At 39.9% G+C, this 19,456-nt stretch overlaps 1 protein-coding gene across 1 annotated transcript; it reads right to left on the reverse strand.

The window, feature by feature from the left end:
* Positions 1–604: 604 nt before the first annotated feature.
* mef2b (myocyte enhancer factor 2b) lies at positions 605–14,798 on the reverse strand. The gene is made up of 9 exons (XM_017407131.3): positions 14,528–14,798; positions 10,288–10,364; positions 8,621–8,824; positions 7,326–7,454; positions 7,001–7,184; positions 6,192–6,322; positions 5,995–6,109; positions 3,836–3,947; positions 605–2,803 (listed from the first exon to the last, which is right to left on the reverse strand). Exons 2-9 carry the CDS (start codon positions 10,339–10,341, stop codon positions 2,503–2,505), a joined length of 1,230 nt encoding a protein of 409 aa, XP_017262620.1. The 5' UTR covers positions 10,342–10,364; positions 14,528–14,798; the 3' UTR covers positions 605–2,502.
* Between the last annotated feature and the right edge of the window lie 4,658 nt (positions 14,799–19,456).

Here is a 19,456-nt window from a genome sequence, read left to right on the forward strand (position 1 = left end):
CATCAGATCGCCAGACAGAGAAGCGTGCATGTAAAGCATGCTTTACTCCACTGCACCCAGCACTTTACACTTGGTGATGGAAGGCTTGGATGCAGCTGCTCGGCCATGGAAACCCATTCCATGAAGCTCTCTATGCTGTTCTTGAGCTAATCTAAAGGCCACATGAAGTTTGGAGGCCTGTAGTTATTGACTCTGCAGAACGTTGATGAGCTCTGTGCACTGTGAGCCTCAGCATCCTCTGAGCCTGATCTGGGATTTTACATGGCCTACCACTTCCTGACTGAGTTGCTGCCATTCCCAATCACTTCCACTTTGTTATAACACCACTAACAGCTGACCGAGGAACATTTAGTCACGAGGAAATTTCATAAATTGATTTATTGCTCAGCTGACATCCTATATTTGTACCATGCTGGAATTCGTTGAGCTCCTGAGGGTGACCCATTTTTTCCAAAATGTTTGTGGAAGCAATCTGCATGCCTAGGTGTTTAAATTTAAACACTTGTGGCCATGGAATGATTGGAACACCTGAATTCAATGATTTGACAAAATAGTGTTGATTTTAAACTACAGGATTAAAAAAAAAACAGTCTAGGGGCCAAAGTTACAAATGAAAATGTTTTATTTAGAAAAGACTTGCAACAAATGCTGATGAAGAATTTGGCAAAAACAAACAGCAAACAAAAAAAGGTCACCAGAAACATAAGAATACTGATAATCATGTGCCTTTTATCATGGCTTTATAAACTGTAATTAAATCAAAACAGCTCATTCCTCCATGAACAGTAATTATAAGTCATAGCTCAGATGATCTGATGATGATTTCCAAAGGATGGACTCTTCCCTCAAGTTACTTTCAAGGTATTTGCAATAAGTAAATAGCCTGAAATAGGCAGATTTCCACAAAAAAGGGGAAATGAATGTAAAGTTACAATGAAAACAGTGTAAAATATTTTTATGACATAACCTAAGAATGTTTAGGCTAATTATTACAGTGATTCTCACATATTTCTGAAAGACATAAACTCAGTCAAATACAGACAAAAAAGCCAAAAAAAAAAAGTAGCAGTTTTATGTTGCTGAAGTCTAATTGAGCCTTTGGCTGCTGCACTGTCTGAGTGCGAAGCCTAGAGACCGAATTTGCATCACTTTAGCAACATTCATCCATCCATCCATTTTCTCTACCCGCTATTTCCTTTCCGGGTCGCGGGGAGCTGATGTCTATCTCCAGCAGCCACTGTCCTAGAGATGGGGGACACCCTGGACAGGTCGCAGGTCCATCACAGGGACATGTGGAGACAAATGAAACAACCAACCATCCACGCTCTCACTCACACCTAGGAACAATTTAGAGTTACTTTAGCAACATACATAACAATAATAATAATGTTAATATGAATTATAATAGACAGAAAGACTCAAAAAAATGACAAACATTTGGAGGAATAAAGCAGCCGAAGCTTTAATCACAAACCTAAAAGGAAACCACCATCCAAAAGAGTTGATCCAAGTCTGTTTTAAACTGATGTGGAAATTGTTCCAAAATGTATAAAGCATGAGGGACTTCTATGGAGGCGGAACGCTGACCTTATTTTAATTTGAGAGCAAAATTCCTTTCTTTTATCCTTTGATATTGTGCTGCTTCCCTTAAAACTCTGTTCTCTTACACTAAAACACTCTGTGTTGTTAGCCATATGTGTAAAATAATTCCTGCACGTTTATAGAATAAATGAATGCATGTTGGAACAGCAATAATGATGGAGAGTGCGCTTCATAAATCAAAAAAGTCCTCCAGTCTGAGTCCTTTCCTTTCTTGTATTTAATAGTCTGAGTTGGACGAATCAAGGTGAAATGTTATACATATATATATGTATATGTATAAGTATGTATATTTTAAGTAGAATTCTGACTTTTAGTTTTCTTTCCAGTGATGTGGTATCTGAGCCTCACTGATGAAGCCTCTTCTTTTTTTAAAATTTAAAAAGGTACATTATGCAGACATTTTTTCTTTTAAATTCCATTTTAAAGTATTTTCTCTAAAAAGGATGAAGCATTTGGCAGTTGAAATATGTTTTAAGGCAGACTGGGCAAAGATTCAAACCTTTTCTTCAAACTGGGCACGCTTCACGTTTTCAAAAGTCTGCAGATACGTTTTTGCACTTTTGGACAAACTCGGCTGGTCCCATTTTGAAGCTGCAGCTAATTTTTTAAAGTTGCAAAGAAAACAATGAGATTTCAAACTATATTTTGTTCACCACACAAACTGGAAGAAAAAAAAAGAAGAAGAAGAAAAAAGAAGCAAAAGTCTGTATGCATCTATCTCCTCATGGGATGAAGTAAGTGATGCATGGAAGATTTCTCCACCCGCTAGGAGAGACCAGCTCTGTGTGAGGAGACAAAGAGACATGTCCCGCTCCGGGATGTAAGGGACACGTCTGGACCACTCTGGTTTTATTGGCAGCTGTTGCATCATAGGTGGTGGCAGACTGCAGCAGCAGCTGGCTATCTTTGCCAGCCGTCACACATCTCTAACTCCCTGAGCATCTGCCCTCTCTCCTCCTCGCCTTGCTGGTAGCTGGCTTTTGGAAATTCCTTCGTCCTATTGGCTGGGTGGGACTCTGGAGGGGACCGGCGGGCTGCGTCGGGAGAGTGCTGCCTGAGGTGGTGCATAGGGGATGAGGGAGGCGAGGACATGTGGTCAGGAGAGCTGCGCTCAGATTTGATGCTGAGGTTGAAGGAGGGCAGATGTGAGGAGCTGGAGGAGCACGGCTGAGAGGGGAAGGAGCACCCTCCGCTGGACATCCTGGGTACAGCAAGGGAAGGGAAACCATTCGGGTCAGCATTTATTTTTAGTTGGTAACAAAATAGGGTAGTTGTAAGAATGAAAAAAAAAAACATGGCATCTTTTTTAAGTTTCCTTGTTTCATTGATACATGTGCCTTTCTCTAAAACTGATTTTTATTATCACCCACCACCATAAAAGGTAGGCAATAGTGTAATCGCCTGTGTGTGTGTGTGTTCATTTGTATGTCTGTTAGCAAAATATTCCATAAACTACTGGATGGATTTTACTGAAACTCTCAGAAGGTAATCATTGGATATACATCTACAGCTGATTAACTTTTGGAGTTAATCCAATTCAAGATGGCGACCACCGCAAATCAAACTTAGCAAACACAAAAATAGCCATAGTTTAGTCAAATTTACAGATGTGGAGCTAAAGTTTGGGCTGGTAGTAGCTGAGAGTCATTCCCAACACATAGTCTGAGAGCTAAGAGCTCATGCAAGATCTTTGTCTAAAAATTTGGCATGAACTCCTGGAGTCAACCCTGTGTGTCTGTTAGTAAAATGCCCCACACATTTTAATGAAACTCAGAAAGTAATCATTAAATGCACATCTACAACTGGTTAACATGTGGAGTCAACCTGATTAAAGATGGCCGCAACAGCTAATTGGCTGTCTTAACCTTCCTCTTCTCCGTGACAGAACACAAACAGTTAAGTGTTTTTCAAACTTCATGTCAACCAGCTTCTAAATATGACTCCACTGAACAAATTTAGTTAATGCATCCTCGTTCCTGTTTGACGTACACTCTTGCAAAGTTGCAAAGCTTTTATCTTTTGTGTGTTTCCTTCCTATGCGGAGAACTCACAGAATCTGCAAAATGCTAAAATAAAATCCCATTGACCACTACTGTTACATTTTTGTGAACACTCTTCTGAAGCACACAGAGACGCAAAAGGAGAAAACATTAGAGCAACGGTCTTCCGATCATACAGCAAGTTATCGGCAAAACCAACCCATTTCATTTTCAGTAAGATGTCATCTGCTTACCCTGAACTTATATGAGGCCCATGAGACTCGTGAGGTGTTTGTGTTGGTTGCCAGGGATTCACCGTTCCTCTCTGTAAACTTACAGAGTGGTAAAAACCGGGCTGACTGTACTCTGGAACAAAGGGAACACAAGTTGATGTTGGGTCAAATCAAGTCACAGGTGGATTTAACAAAAAAAAAAAGCTCCGTTCTATAAAAGAATAGTCCAGTTTAATATTATGGGAATAATCTCATCAGTTGTTCTGGCTGAGAGTGAGATGAAAAAAATAAAAAGTGCTTTTCGTGCTTGAACTGCCAAAGCTAGAGGGAGTAACTGGACATCTTATCACAACACAGCCCAGACATAGGAAGAAATTTGTCATTTATTCTCACAGTTAAACTTTTTTTTTGCTTATTTGCTTTTGGTCCGTACAACTAGATATAACTTCTGAGACTAAAATTTCCTGAATGTGGAACAGCAGCAGAAATATAGGAGACCCCCTTTAAAAAAATAATCATGTGCAAAAGGCTTGATATGATCTGCTTGTTTGCAGCCTTCATGTTAAACACTGTGGCTGCATAGATCCTGTAATTTCAAGGATGTGGAATGTGGGAAGCAGGGGTGCAGAGGGTGCTGTCACGCTCCTTTGTGGATCCACAAGGACATCATGTACAAATGTATAGTTGAAGAGTTAATTTTTTAAAAAATTCTGTGAACATATTTCACCAGGGCTGCATATGTCTATATTCCAATATTTGAACATTATTCTGGTATATAAACCACGACTGTTACTGTAATCTGCTTTTGAATAGTTCAGATCTTTTGAAGAGGGGGTCTCTGGAAGGGTTATGAACAATTTATAGCTCTTCGAATGGCCTCAGTTTGAAGAAATACTGATTTTCTGACCAGATTAATGAGCTAATGGCTAAGATGAGCGGGGCCAAAAGATAAAAGGATTACTGACGGCTTTAAGCTAGGTTTATATTTGACGCGTTGATCATCGCCCGCCAACAGTGACGCAATTGCCCCCGCCCCTGCATGAAGGCCCTGTGCGATGTTGCATCGAGTGGTTGTGCACCTTCCAATTTTTGCAACTTGGCGTGGACCGCGAGCGCCACGCTCCATTTCAAATGGGCAATTTCTGTGCTCTTGTGGAGCTGGTTCACCTGTAACAGCATTTATATAATCCCTCTATAAGAGATCACAAAGACTCAAACGGCTCAAAACCCATGGTAAAAGATTGTTGCTGCAGTCGCTAAAAAAGATAAAGAGGAGTGTTTATAGACCACAGAGGGAAGAAATGTTGGTCCTATGATGGGTGAATCACAACCAATAATACAGTACAGATAATTATCCTTATAATGTCATTTATGTACTCAACATTTCATTTGAAGCAAATAAATCATTGAAAGTCAAACTGAATGCTTTAAGTTTAAACATCCTCTCTGTATCACAGCCATAAACACAACAGCTCTTCCTCCTGAATACGTGCAGCCATATTTGATGTGCGACAACCGTCTGCTACTGCCCCCTGTCTTTTATTGGAGAATACCGCACCGACGTAAGCGTCAAGTATAAACGCCTACACCGCTCGATCAGGTCCGAGCGCGGAGCCCTGCGCGACACTACAAAGCGCTACTATAACTGAGCCACAAAACAACTTCAATCACAAACATTTCATTACAGTTCATGCAAGTACGGTTTTGTAATCCTTTGCACTGCTGTCAATTTCATATTATTTCATGTAGCGTTATGACATTCCTGCAGGAAGTGCCCCAAGCTGGACCACTAGTGCTACAGCTAGCTGCTGCCGCCACTATTAGTGCTTAAAAACAAACAGGATTTTATATAAATAACTGAAGCTGATGACAATGTAACAGTAATAAAATAGCTTTTGCATGAACTGCTATGGACATTTGACATTTGTGGTGTTTTAAGACATCAACAGTCTAGTTTTGGCCCCTCTCAGACTAGCCATTAGCTCATCAGTCTGGTTAGAACTAAGCCTTATTCCTCCAAACTGAGGCCGCTCAAAGAGCTATCTTTGACAGGTAAGATAATAATTGTTCATGACCGTTCCACAACCAAACATCTGAACTCTCGCTCTAACGTGCCATCTGTTATCTATGATGTATTTTTATATTTTCCCCACAGAGTTTAGTATTCCAAGCAGACATACCAGAGGTTCCAGGGGAGGGAAGGCCGTATCCTCCCAGACTGTGACTCAAGAAGCCTGCCTTACCCATGGCTACCATGGAGCTGCCGCTGTGCAGACCCTGGTACAAGAGGCTCCTCTGAGGAGCAGAGAAACACAAACCATCACTCGTGATCGTGTTGGGTATGGTAGCAGCTACATACAGCAGAGCTGTGGTTTACCCGTGTGGTCCCCATGCCCTGACTAGCAGCATCTGCCCGCAGGTTTTCACTGCCCAGGCTCAGAGGAGGGGGGGTTTTCGTGTCCAGAGCTCGATTCAAGTTGCCGTGGGAGAACACAGAGTAGCCGATACCTAACCAGAGAAAGAAAGATGCAGGATGTGAAAAGTTTCGGTCACATTCTTCACAACCTTCTGTCTGCTCTCTACGTGGTTTAACAAAATTGTCAACAGCTCATACCTTTATCATATATTTTGCTATATACACAGTATTTACTTGATCTGGTTTTAACTGATTGTAAACCCAAATTCTGAATAATTTCTTATCAAAACCCTTTAGACACAGTGCCTGAGAGGAAAATATCGATATTTAATGGCCTCATTATGAGTCCAAATAGTTGAAGGTTGTGAAAAAAAAAGAGGCTATCATGACGTGTGATGCACGCTGAATAAAAACCACAAAACTGGTTGTAGCTGCTGTTACACTGGTGTAGGGCCAGTTTCACAAAACAGGCCAAATGCATGTGTGGATTCATGAACACACACACACTTCCTGTGAGTTCACAGCCAGCTGCACAGAGGCTTGACAGCATACAAGAGAATTTCAGAGCAAGCATTTAGCGAAAAACTGTGAAGAAAAGTGGCAGATGGATGTTTGAGCGAGAAACCTTACCTTTATTTCAAGAAGAAGAATCTACTTTATAATGCAGAAGCAAAAGCTAATTTACTGACATGCCAGTGAACATTTGTCTCAGAATCTCAGAATGATTCAGGTGGAGATGTTATTTGTTTATTTGGAACTGCTGGGCTCACCTGCATGGGGCGGCATGAACGCAGAGTGTGGTGCAGCAGGGCTGGCAGAGCCGGGTCGAGAGCCCAGGGTTTTAAATCCGGGGGCTCTGTGGGGGCCCATACTGGGAGCAGGAGAGCTGGAGAACCCATCCCCACAACCCGCAGACACCAGGAACTGAGCCTCCGGTAAGAGCAGCGAAGGAGCCTGGAGAGAAAGCATGTTTCATTTAAACAACAGCGGGACTGCTGAACGAAACATGTTTTAAAATCTGTGTCTGCGGAATGCGTAAAAGCAGAAGTGTGTGTGTGTGTGTGTGTGTGTGTGTGTGTGTGTGTGTGGACTGACACAGAGGCGCTGACGGGCCACGGACAGATCCATGCCCTCGCTGAGAGGATATTTGTCAGCTGTCGTCTGCATGCCCACCTCACTGTCGAGCTCCGAGCCGTCCAGACCGAGGCCTTTCCTGCGTAGCGTCTGATGGAAGAACAGGAAGTGGACATTAAAAATGATCTGTACCAACGATGGCATATTCATCAGAACTAAAACAATTACATGCAAAGTGTTTCCGTCCAAAAGGCAACATTTCAGGTTGTTTTTTAAATATAACTTCAATGATCAAATAAAATAATTTGTTACAATTAAATTAACAACAATTGCTGATGTTTAAGTCGATATCCTCGATACGGTATATACTTTTGAACACACATACACACTTGCATTTATTTATTTCCAGTATTTATCTACTAAATGACATTTATTGTTATGTAGTTTATTGTGTTATTGTAAACTATTAATCCAAACACTGGAAATTCATTCTCAGGAACTTTGCACAATTTAATTAGGAAACTCCAAGTGGGAAAACTGAAAAGTGCATCAAAGAGAAATTATATTTCTCATCTGCCGTGGAAAGCTGAGGTTGGAGAAGGGTTGAGGAGTAATTTATTGCCATAACTGGTTGATAGCCATGGGAGGTTCAAGTAACTGTATGGTTAGGAATAAGTATGGTCCGCATTAGTGAGGGGGTGCAAATTATAAGACTTAGGTAGGATAAATGTAGCCTTATTGTATCAAGTATGATTACATATAATGTGGAATTTAATGTAATTTTCGCATTTTTGTTTTTTTTTAAGGAGATCCAAGTCTTAATTAGGGGACTCAAACCTCTCATTTTTGGTTAAAGTTCAACTAAACTAAACAGCTGGCTGAAAATAAGCTAAGATAAGGTCAACTAAACTAAATTCAACTTATTTAAATCAGTTAAGCTAAGCTTAACTAAGATGAGCTAAATTAAACTAAACACTAAAGATAAAATAAGTTAAACTTGATTTAACTAAACTAAACGCAGCTTTGCTCAACTCACTTCAGCAAAGATAAACTAAACTAAACTAAACTAAACTCAGCTCAACCTAATTCAGCAAAAATAAAATAAAATAAAATAAAATAAAATAAAATAAAATAAAATAAAATAAAATAAACCCAGCAAAGCTCAACTCAATTCAGCAAAGATTAGCTAAACTAAACTAAACTAAACTAAACTAAACTAAACTAAACTAAACTAAACTAAACTAAACTAAACTAAAATACAATAAGATAAAATAAACACAGCTCAGCTCAGCTCAACTAAACTAAACTACACGTACCTCCAGTATGTCGGTGTTGGTGCGGCTCTCGTGCGGCTCACTGTACTCGGTGTACTTCAGCAGCACCTTGTCCATGTCTGTGCTGGCGTACTGGAACAGACGGTTGGTGCTGTTGAAGATGATGAGGGCGATCTCACAGTCGCACAGCACACTCAGCTCATACGCCTTCTTCATCAGACCAAACTTACGTTTAGTGAAGGTCACCTACCACACATAAAAAAACCAACTCAGTAAGGAATGAATAAAAAAAAAATCATACAATTTCAGAAATGTTAATTCTACATTATTTATAAAACTCTGTGGGGCGTCCAAATACATTTGTTTCCCTTTGAAAGCAGAGTTTTCAAAATTCAGACTCACAAGCACCGACACAATCAAACAGTCAAGAGCATGTTCCTCACTAAAAATCTCTACTTTGTCAGCGAGAGCGCTACAATCTGTAAAGCAAACAGCATTATCTATCATCAAACCCTTATTTCAGATAAGAATAAACAAAAACATTCTTATCTAAATAAAACACTGAGTTTAAGATCAAATATGAATAACAACTTGTGTTAATCTGCACTTTTTTGCCCCACAGTGAAAGTCGGCATTTATCAACCTGCCGTCATCTTGTTGTATTAATAAAAAATGAACGCGGCGTGTTGCACAGAGCAGGTGCTCTGAAAAAACACTAATGTGTGTGTTTGGAGTTGTTGTCATGATTAAGCTTCATATGTGAATTCTTAAATTCTTATCAGATTCTTTTCCAATAGACTAAAGAAACCCCCTCGACTAAAATGCGTCTTTTTTAGACTTAAACTCATTTCCTCTTGATGGCGGCCCGTTTGGGCGCTCTGTTCTGCTGAAAAAAACTCAGATCATCATATACCTTCCTGCTGACTCGGCGCAAAGACTCACTTTAAATTTTATTTTGGATTTTGTTAGATTTACAGAAGTAGATTATGGAAAGCAGTTTTTTTTTTTTCACTTGGTAATAAATAAAACACTGACCTTTACATTCACTGGCCTGATCTTAAGTTTACTTGTTACTGTTTGGAGTCCCTAAAACCAACATGTGTCCAAACTTTCAACTGGGTTTACAAATCGGGCTTTATTATAAACCCGATGCAGTCTGGCACACAGTGGGTTTTAGAGCTTTTTAGGAAGGGTGACATCATTGAGCAGAAAGGCCGAAAGGACATCAAAAACACAAAATAAGAGAATCGTTGCAAATAGAAATGCATTGCAAAGAAGAAAGCTTGTTATTCCTGTGTTGCTTTCATGATTTATAAAAGCCAAAATTGTCTATATATATATAAAAAAACTTGAATTAATGCATGGCCCCTATGATATTTGCTCAAGTCACAATTTATATATTTGCATCCGAGTCAGAGCTGCCCCCACTCTTGTGCTGCACAAAACTGCAACTCAGTACTAATAAACATTAGAATCTGTAGGATTCTAAAGATCTCCAAAGTATTATGCAACAAAAATGTAAAATCATTTAGATTTTAAACATATCAAGCTGAGAATATCCTTAAATTCTTGTACTGAACAAGTTAACGTTTTTCTCTTTTCCTAATCAAGTATATTTTCAGCAATAAATGACATAAAGCTGCATGAATATTTTGAGGAACGCATGTTTCAAAAGGTATTTTAATAAATAAATGTGTGTGCCGGCCCACCTGTCTGTTCCTCTGGTCAAGAATACGGGATATTTGTATTTTCTTTCGGCCCATTTTTTCTTGTTTTACTCAGAAACCTGTGGAAAAGAAACCAATACATTTTAATTTATCGTTCAGACTGACATCTAAGAATAACATATTTAATAATTACATCCTTTTTTTCAGTGGATTACAAGTTAAAACAAAAAGAGTTTTTCTGAGTTTACCGTAAATTTGAAATTAAAGATTTAAAATGACTTATGTGATGACCATAAAGCACTTTTTTTGCTTTTAACTTTGAACAATTCTCACCTTCATTGCTTTTTCAGCTTTAACTTTTATTTTATTAGGTTGCTGAATAGTGTGTAACTTTTGTAACTGAGCTATAAATTCTCATGGCCCTGACACTTTTGAAAATGAGACCAGAATTTTCCCAACTCTCTGGCTGCATGACAGCTGAATGAAACTAATGACTAATAAAATATAACAGAACCTTTCAGCAAAATCCATAGTTTATTTTACAGATACAAAAAAACAGTGCTGTAATACGGCTCAAGGTATGATTCTAGTGGGAAAATGTCCTCTGTCTGGTTGAAGTGACTCAGGTTTGCTTCCTCTCGGTGAAGGCGAGTGTGTTTATTTTTACCGCCATCAGGCAATGCGGTCTGAAGTTAGAGCAAGTTTTTCGCCATGCGGGCCATCGGTCCACACAGACCGAAACGCTTACGCTGGGTTACCCCCCACCCCCTCCCCACCCTGGGGGCCAGCAGCGCCGTGCTCGAGTGCACCGCGCAGGCCCCAAGAGACGGGGTTAAAAATACTGCCCACGGCTCCTTTTAGAGGTTCAGAAGGCCATAGCTGAAACCAAACAGTCGAAGGAAAAACGGTGTGCTTTTGAAAGATGGCTGACAACGAGAGCCACCCACTCCTCTCTCATGCAGGTCAGAGAGAAAGTGGGAATTTGAGGAGAGGAGGACAAAAAACATGGATGGATGGTGGACTCTGGCTTTTTTTCTCAAACGTCTTGCTCTTTTTACTTTCATGCAAACCTCAGCATCACAGAGAAATCAGCTGTTATTTTATAGGAAGCCGCCGAAAAGAAACTACGACTCTAAATTTGCCTTTTTTTATATAATTTATTGTTTTATATTGAGGTTTGTTTTCTCTGACCTGACAGTACGTCTTTAAAGCCTTAAAGGGTTTTTTTTTTCACTGGTTTTCCCCCTCAACCCTGGACTTTTCTATATTTAGTTGTTTGCCCCTGCTGATGCTGCCTGAGCGGATATGGCGCCCATGTTCCCATGACCCCTGAAGTGCCCGTTGTCCCTTAACATAAGTTTGGCACTCAGGCATCTGGGTCATTTTCTGGTGGAATTCACCTTTTTTTAAAGATGACCTTATAAAGTCCTATGAAATCTACTGCAGAGTCAAGACACACCTCATCAATAGCTACTGCAGAAGAACTCGGGTTTTTTTTTTTTTTTTTCGTCTGTCACTATGGTAAAACAGAGCATGTAATGGACAAAGAGGACCACAAAAACCAGCGTTGGTCTATCTGACTGACAACTCAGATACCACAAAGAATTCAAACCAGCTTTGGCTAGGCTGTTCTGGTTTTTTGTGCCAGAAATGAGACAATTTAAGCTCACATCAAAATATGTTATTGGTGACAAGACAGGGAAGTTGGACATATGTTCTAAACAGCGCAGAAAGATCTTTATCTTGTGAAACTTCCTCTCGTCTAAGAAATAACCAAATTACATGCATCAGCCCCACAGACCGCTCCTGTGAAAAAACATGAGTAAAAGAGTAAATATAGCTACACGTCCATCCAGAGAGCGCAGGGGTGGCTACAGAGCTCTTTGTGGTTTCGCAGGTTTGTCAAAAAGCCAGGGCAGGCAGGAAGAGCCTGGCTGCGCCCCACGGCTAATTCTGCGGGTTTTCCCATGTTAAAACGTCCATTCCAGGTCTGCGTACATACAGAAACTAACCACCCGTGACCTTTCATCTCTGAGGTCACCTCCTGAATAAGGCATCTCTGAGAAAAGATGGACAAGAACAGGAAGCAGCAGATCTTACTAGAAAACCACATGAATGCCAGAAAGAATTTCTATCTGTGCTGTCATAGTGCAATAATTGCACACATGCACAAATGCCCTCTGGGTCTTCGACAGGAGCGCTGTCGGATGCCTTCCCAGATGAGAGACGGTGGAAAACAGTGAGCGCCGACACCGGTGGCTCTGCCCTGTGACATACCCTGGGGTCCTCTCAGTAGTCATCAGGGAGCTCACCAGGACAACAGCACATATGCAGAGAAAGTCTCGAAAAAATTAAAAAAAACATTACCATGTGAGATGATTTTATTGGTTTGGTCTGCTGTTCTAATGCTGCGCTAGGGCTCCATCTTGCAGGCAGTAATACCTGCTTTATACATGAATGGGGGTGGGGTGTGGGGTGGTAAAAGTAGGGCATTTGTAGAGTTTTGAGGGTTCTGCTTCACTGGTTTTTTTTTCCATGAGTCATTCATGTCACGGTGGCCTGTAAATGCTTCAGAACGTTGGTAAACACGTGTATGGATGTTAACCAGGGTATAACTAATGCTGCTGACAAAACACAGAGCCTTCAGAGGTTTTGCATCTTACAAAATAGCAAAAGACACTAAATGAGGCACTATTATTACCTGGGATTTAAACGTCTTTTTGTTTTGATCTGATGTGGTTTGTGGACCAACGCTCCCCGGTTTTTGTCTGAATTGCAGCAGCTGACACCAAACTAGGCTAAAACGACACAGCGCTGTGGTAAAGTCTTCACTCATTCGTCACTTTCCTCTGAAAAACCTGAATTTTTTGTAATCTTTTAAGGTAATCTTGACGAACATTTGTTCAAGATTTATTATTTATTTAAATAATTGTTCTTCACATATAAATTTATTTATTTACTCATTTCTGCCTTTCCAGGGTCTGCTAACCTTCCACCATCTGAACTAAAAGCCCGGGTTAGTTGCTTCTTTTTTAGGACTATTAATCAGTTCATAACACAATAAATGCATCTTAACCAAATCCAAAGTTTAAATCAAAGAAAAAGGTTTTAAGGCCAAGCTGCAATTGTAAAATATGTGTCGCGTAAACTTCCCATTCGTGTCTGAGCAAAAAACGAACTTTTAAAAAACAATATACAGTTTGGTTGTGGTTGGATTCATCTTAGCGTAGTCTGTGCCAGGGGGTTGTGTATCTAAAAGTCTAACTTTGATAAATAATGTAAAGTGCCATGATCTCTACGCATCTACATGCAGCTAAAGTCTGTGTGTGTGTGTGTGTCTGTCTGTGCCGATGAGGGTCAGATGGTTTATCCGCTGGCTAGGCCTTTGCAGAGAAATGGCGAGGAAATATTTGTCTAAATTTAACTGAAGATAACTCAGTTGCCTTGATATTTTTGATCAGAGAAGCAACACTGTGAGCACGATCAGGACATTTGATCTTTGTCTAAATAAAGAAAAATTAAATTGTTTTGGATTAAAAAAATGGTGCCACCTGAGCTACAGAAACCAAGCCTCTGTGAAATGTCACCACAGAACCTCAATTTCCTGAAAAATAATCTATCTATCTATCTATCTATCTATCTATCTATCTATCTATCTATCTATCTATCTATCTATCTATCTATCTATCTATCTATCTATCTATCTATCTATCTATCTATCTATCTATCTATCTATCTATCTATCTATCTATCTATCTATCTATCTATCTATCTATCTGTCTATCTGTCTGTCTGTCTGTCTATCTATCTATCTATCTATCTATCTATCTATCTATCTATCTATCTGTCTGCCTGTCTGTGAATTACAAGGCATTACTTCTAAGTTTAAACAAACTGAGATGAACTGGGTGCTGGGTGAACTCATTGGCCATTTCCAAAGAACGCAGATTCATTTTTAAACGCTGAGCTGTTCTGCGCTAAAAATAAAAAAATACAGAGCTGTAAAGAAATGTTTGTGCATAATCAGGCCTAATGAATTGTTTACGTCGGTGAAAATAGAGCGTTCAAGAATAGGCTGTCTGACCCCGAGTTGCCAAGCACCTCTGTTTAATATAGACGGCTCCTAAGGCAGCAACAGGTACCTGCAACTCACAGCTGTGGCATGATATCTGTCACACAGGAAACCCAAGGATGCGCCTCTCATTTCCCTTAAAACCGAAATAATAATAATAATAACATCAAAACATGAACAGTTGAAGAAAAACGGAGCGTCTGATCTCACCTTCTCCTCGGTGTCCCTTTTCTTTTCCTTCTTCCTCGGTTTTAGTTTTACGCACTTGCTCTGTCGGTCAGTATTACTAGTCAGAATCTTTGAGTTTTCTAGAAAAGAAGCCCAGATGTCTAAAGGAGGAGGATCGGATCGGACCCGCCGTGCGCTCTGCTCTGGTTGTTGATGTGCGGATATCCACCTGATGCAGACAGGGGATGGTTCAGGAGCGCAGCGCGCTGCTTTCCAACAGCTGGCTGCTGCTGCCGCCCACCTCCCTCTCTGTCACCACACACACACACACACACACACACACACACACACACACACACACACACTCACCGCCCACCCCGGCCATGCTATTGGACGCACTTCTCCGCCTCCCGTCCGAAATCAAACGCACCCAGCTACCCATCTGTCCTTTCCGTGCATTGTAAAGTACAACATTTGGCCCTAAATTGGCTTATTTCTAACCTTTTTTCTCAAGAGAGCCACAACTGCATTGGAGAAGCTTTCTATATTATCCAGTTTGCATCCTAATTCATGTAATCTCCTTCGCACAACAGTCCACCCTTAAGTTTGTAAATGAAAAATGAAATAATTTTTTTTTAAAATTGTAAAAAGTTTGACTTTCAAAGCTGTTGAGCTATTTTACGTTATCTTAGTGACCATCTATCTTCTGGACTTTAAGTTAAGAAAGAAAGTTATGTAGCTTAAGGGGGAAAAAAGTACAAACATTTGGTTGACTTAAATGAAGTTAAACATAGAGCATTCTGTAAAATCCATCATTTTCTGCCTGCAGTAAATGAAGAAACAAAGAAAACCGACCGGTACTTTAACGTGTGCTGTATCTTGTACATGCTAAAAAGCCTTCAGTGAAGAAATGCTGAAAATAGCAAGGCAAATTAAAAACTCTGACATGTCGATGAAGTTTGGATATCATTTAGAACAAATTCTCAAACCATGATATCGTCCATACTGAGCAGTTTGTGGGTGTTATTTTCATTAAATCCTGCAGCATTTAAAAAAAAGAAGAAGAAAATCTCTATTTCCACCCCAGGAGCTGATAAATCAAAGAAGATTTTTTATATTCTATTTGAGCATATGTTGCTTTCACCTGATCACACTTTCTTCCTTCATTTGCATTAAACTTTTATCTTTTTACTGTAATAACAGTTTTTTTTTAAGTGGTTCTTACTGTACGACCTTTGAAGGTTTTGACATTTAAATCAGCTGCTCCTAGTTTGTACAGAAAAATAAATACAGAATAATAAAACTTACTGGAGAGCTCAAACATAATGCTTCATTTTTTTAACCAACATTTTTTTTTTCCTCCCTGGAACAATAAAATGAGTTATTTGTTAAAAGTTCAAAGTAACAGAAATTTGAGTGAGGTGTGCCCTGACATGTTAACACTGTCTAGGTCAGACCCCTCACCATGGTTTCCAAGGCTGTGAATGGTTCCGAAACATTTGCCTCTTTAGATATTTTCTCATGGGTATGTAGAGCCATGGTGAGCAAACATATTAAACAGCACCATTACTAAAAGGCAAATGTTACAGAGAAAGCCATAAAACTGTGCTATTAGGTGCTTTTATTATTTTCTACCTAGACAATAAGGGAAACTGAACTCAATGCTCTATTGAAATTCCTAGTGACACATATGCGTCATTTTAAATTTCACATTTAAATTTTTAAACATGAACATCATTTAATATATAATGTCTGAAAACAAGTTTTTCTCTATATACATTGTGTGGAGAAAACTAATTTTGACTGCCTGCTTCCACAATTTTGTCTTCCCTTACACAAAGTTTGTGACCATAGGTGAGGGTAGGAATGTAGACCGACTGGTAAACAGAGAGTTATGCCTTGCAGCTCAGCTCCCTCTTCACCACAACGGACCGGTACAGAGTACGCAATATGGCAGAAGCTGCACCGACCGTCTGTCAATCTCACGCTCCATTCTTAACAAACCCTGAGATACTTAAAGTCCTCCACTTGAGGCAGCACCTCACTCCCAACCCAGAGAGAGCAGTCTACCCTTTTCTGACTGAGGACCATGACCACAGATTTGGAGGTGCTGATCCTCATTCCAGCTGCTACGCACTTGGCTACGGACCCTTCTGCAAGTGGTGGGCCCACAGGAAGGCAAGTCCATGTAACTCTTTCAGGCTGAGCCCTACCAGGCCCCATGGGTAGAGGCCCGATCACCAGGTGTTCATCCATAAGCCCCTACCCCAGGCCTGGATTGAGGATGAAGCCCGGCTCAAACCTGCAGCCTCAAGATTACGAGACCACAGTACAGACCACCGAGCTACTGCAGCTCACCTCATGTCACAAAATGACCTGTGTTAAATCACATGGATCTCTAATAACCTCAGTGAGCTTTTGTAAGACACAGAGGAGAACAATATGTGCCCTGGTCCCTGTGTTAGATGGTATAACTTTATATCCTGCAAGATTTTACAATTGTCAGATTAACTGTTGACAAGCGAGGGTGTCAGGATTGGATATTAAAGAAGCATCCATTAAAGACTTGGGTTGTAGCTCACCACTTGGTGTCTAAATCTCTTTGAGAAAAAAACCAAGTCCTTTCAAGTTCAAGGAATTTCTTTAAATTCCAGCTATAAGGTCAAAAAATGTTTGACATGAACTGCCACGAACTGTGAGCTGCTGGAACACCAGTGTCACTGCCATCATCATTGGACTCAGAAGGCCAAGAAAGAAGCTCCTGCTCCAAGAGCCACACCTTCAAGCTCAACAGAGATTTGCAGCTTTTCATGTGGACAAGCCAAATGCCTTCTGGAGAGAATAAAAACATAGTCAGACAAGACAAAAATTGAACTATTTGGCTACAATTACAAGAGGCATGTTTGGAGGGGCTTTCATACCTAAGAACACTGTCCCAACTGTCAAACATGGTGGTGGTAGCATCATGCTGGTGCATTGTACAAAGTGAATGTAATAATAAAGAATTACCTTAAAATTGTTCAATTTCACCTCAGATCAGTAGCTAAATGGTTGAAATTTGGACACAGTTGGGTGTTATGGGACAATGATCCTAAACACTCATCAAAACTATTTTCTGATTGGCTAAAGCAAGCTAACATTAAGCTCCTGATATGACCTTCCCAAAACCCTAACCTCAATCCCATCACAGATTTGTGCCTTGAGCTTAAAAGCCATGCCCGGAAAGCAACCAATATAAATGAACTCAACTGAGTCTGCCAAGGAAGGAGCGAGAATCCTTCGCCAGCATGTTGCACTGCTCATGACTTTGTGTTGCTCAAACACGTTAGCTTACCTAAGTAACATTGACAAAAGCGGCATACAAATAGTAAGTGGTGCAAAAAAAGAAAAAAAAAAACATAAAAATAGGATGATCAAAATCAAATACACAAATAAAGAGCAGACATGCTGTTTGCTCCTAGGTATATTTAGAGGTAAAACATGAATCACTGTATGAGCCACATTATTGGCTATTCTGGGAGCCAAAAGAATGCACAGAGCTCCTTAAAATAATAAGATGACAAAATATTAGCACAAGTAATCTGTGTAATTGTGGATAACAGCTTTGTTTGACTCCCTCTCACACAGTGAGACAAACATATCAGCATGTCAGGAGAGACACATAATTTGAAATCCCAAGAGGTGTCTGAAACTGTACATCTGATGCAATAGTTAGCAACATCCCTGAAGAGTGCAGGATATGTTGAGCTAAGGAAGAATAAGGCGAGTAGCCAAATGTAATTGCAGCAAGCTAATCACCTGCAGCCGAGGGGAAACCTTATCTTTCCTGAGTGAGGCATTTAGACAAATGCATTTATCCTAAACTCTGTGAGAATATCATTAATACTGAGACTGAGACTGGAATCAAAACCTCACTGGAATCACTGATAAATCCAAAAAACAAGAACCTGAGCTGAGATAAAAGTGCCTTTGAGAACTTCACTTTTCTTTTTTTAATTTTCTTGAAACTTCTCACTTCTGCTTTCGACAAGATCAGCCACGACCCTTTCAGAGCATGCGGTGAAGCTGTCGGATTCAGAAATATCCTCCATGGTCAGTGTACATGTGTGAGAGCATTTGTTCACATTGTGTGTGTTTATAGCTTTCTTATCTACATCTCCACAGAATGAGGGTTACACCTTTACCTCCCCACCAACCCCCAACTTGTAACAGAACAATAAGGCCTTTGTAACAAAAGTCACCGACATTAAGTGTGTCAGGGTGCTTGTGGGCTAACGGCATGCGTATAAGGTGTTTTTATAACAAATATCAAGGTTTTACACGGATCGAAACACTGTTTTGACGCTATTTACTCATTTCAAGTTATGAAAGCAACATAACTTGTACAGATGAGAGTTTAACTCATGAAATGAAGTGCATCTTTGGTAAGCTGCACATGTTTAAAGGCTGACTATGAGAGAGTTAATTAGATTTGGAGAGTCTGAAGAGCTGGTCTTAAAGAATAAAAAGGTGCAAATTCCTCAAAGGTCCTTTCATGATGCCGCATGCATGTGCAGATTACTTCAAGAAGCATTCTGTCATTAAAGACAAGCTACTTTTTAAAAATAGAAGGATTGTAAGGCATTTTCACACTTTCAATTTGTCTTTTCTTGTCTGGTATTTATTGTATTGCTTTAATTTTAGCTCTTTTCAGTTTGATTTCCTTGTTAAAAAGAGTTGCAACCAACCTTTAATTTCTTCATGAGACCGGCTCTCTACATTATATGCAGGCTAATCTAAAAAAAGGTCCTTTCATGATGCCCGCATGCATGTGCAGATTACTTCGAGATGCACTCTGTCACTGAAGACAAGCTACTTTTTAAAAATAGATACATAAAAACCATGCAGTAGAATCCATATAAGTTTGGATTAGTTTAAATTTGTAAACTAAAATTAGTGCATTTTGCACAAATAGTCACAAAGGACCATTCT

The sequence above is a fragment of the Kryptolebias marmoratus genome, linkage group LG24 (genome assembly GCF_001649575.2).
Source record: "Kryptolebias marmoratus isolate JLee-2015 linkage group LG24, ASM164957v2, whole genome shotgun sequence".
Lineage (NCBI taxonomy): Eukaryota > Metazoa > Chordata > Actinopteri > Cyprinodontiformes > Rivulidae > Kryptolebias > Kryptolebias marmoratus.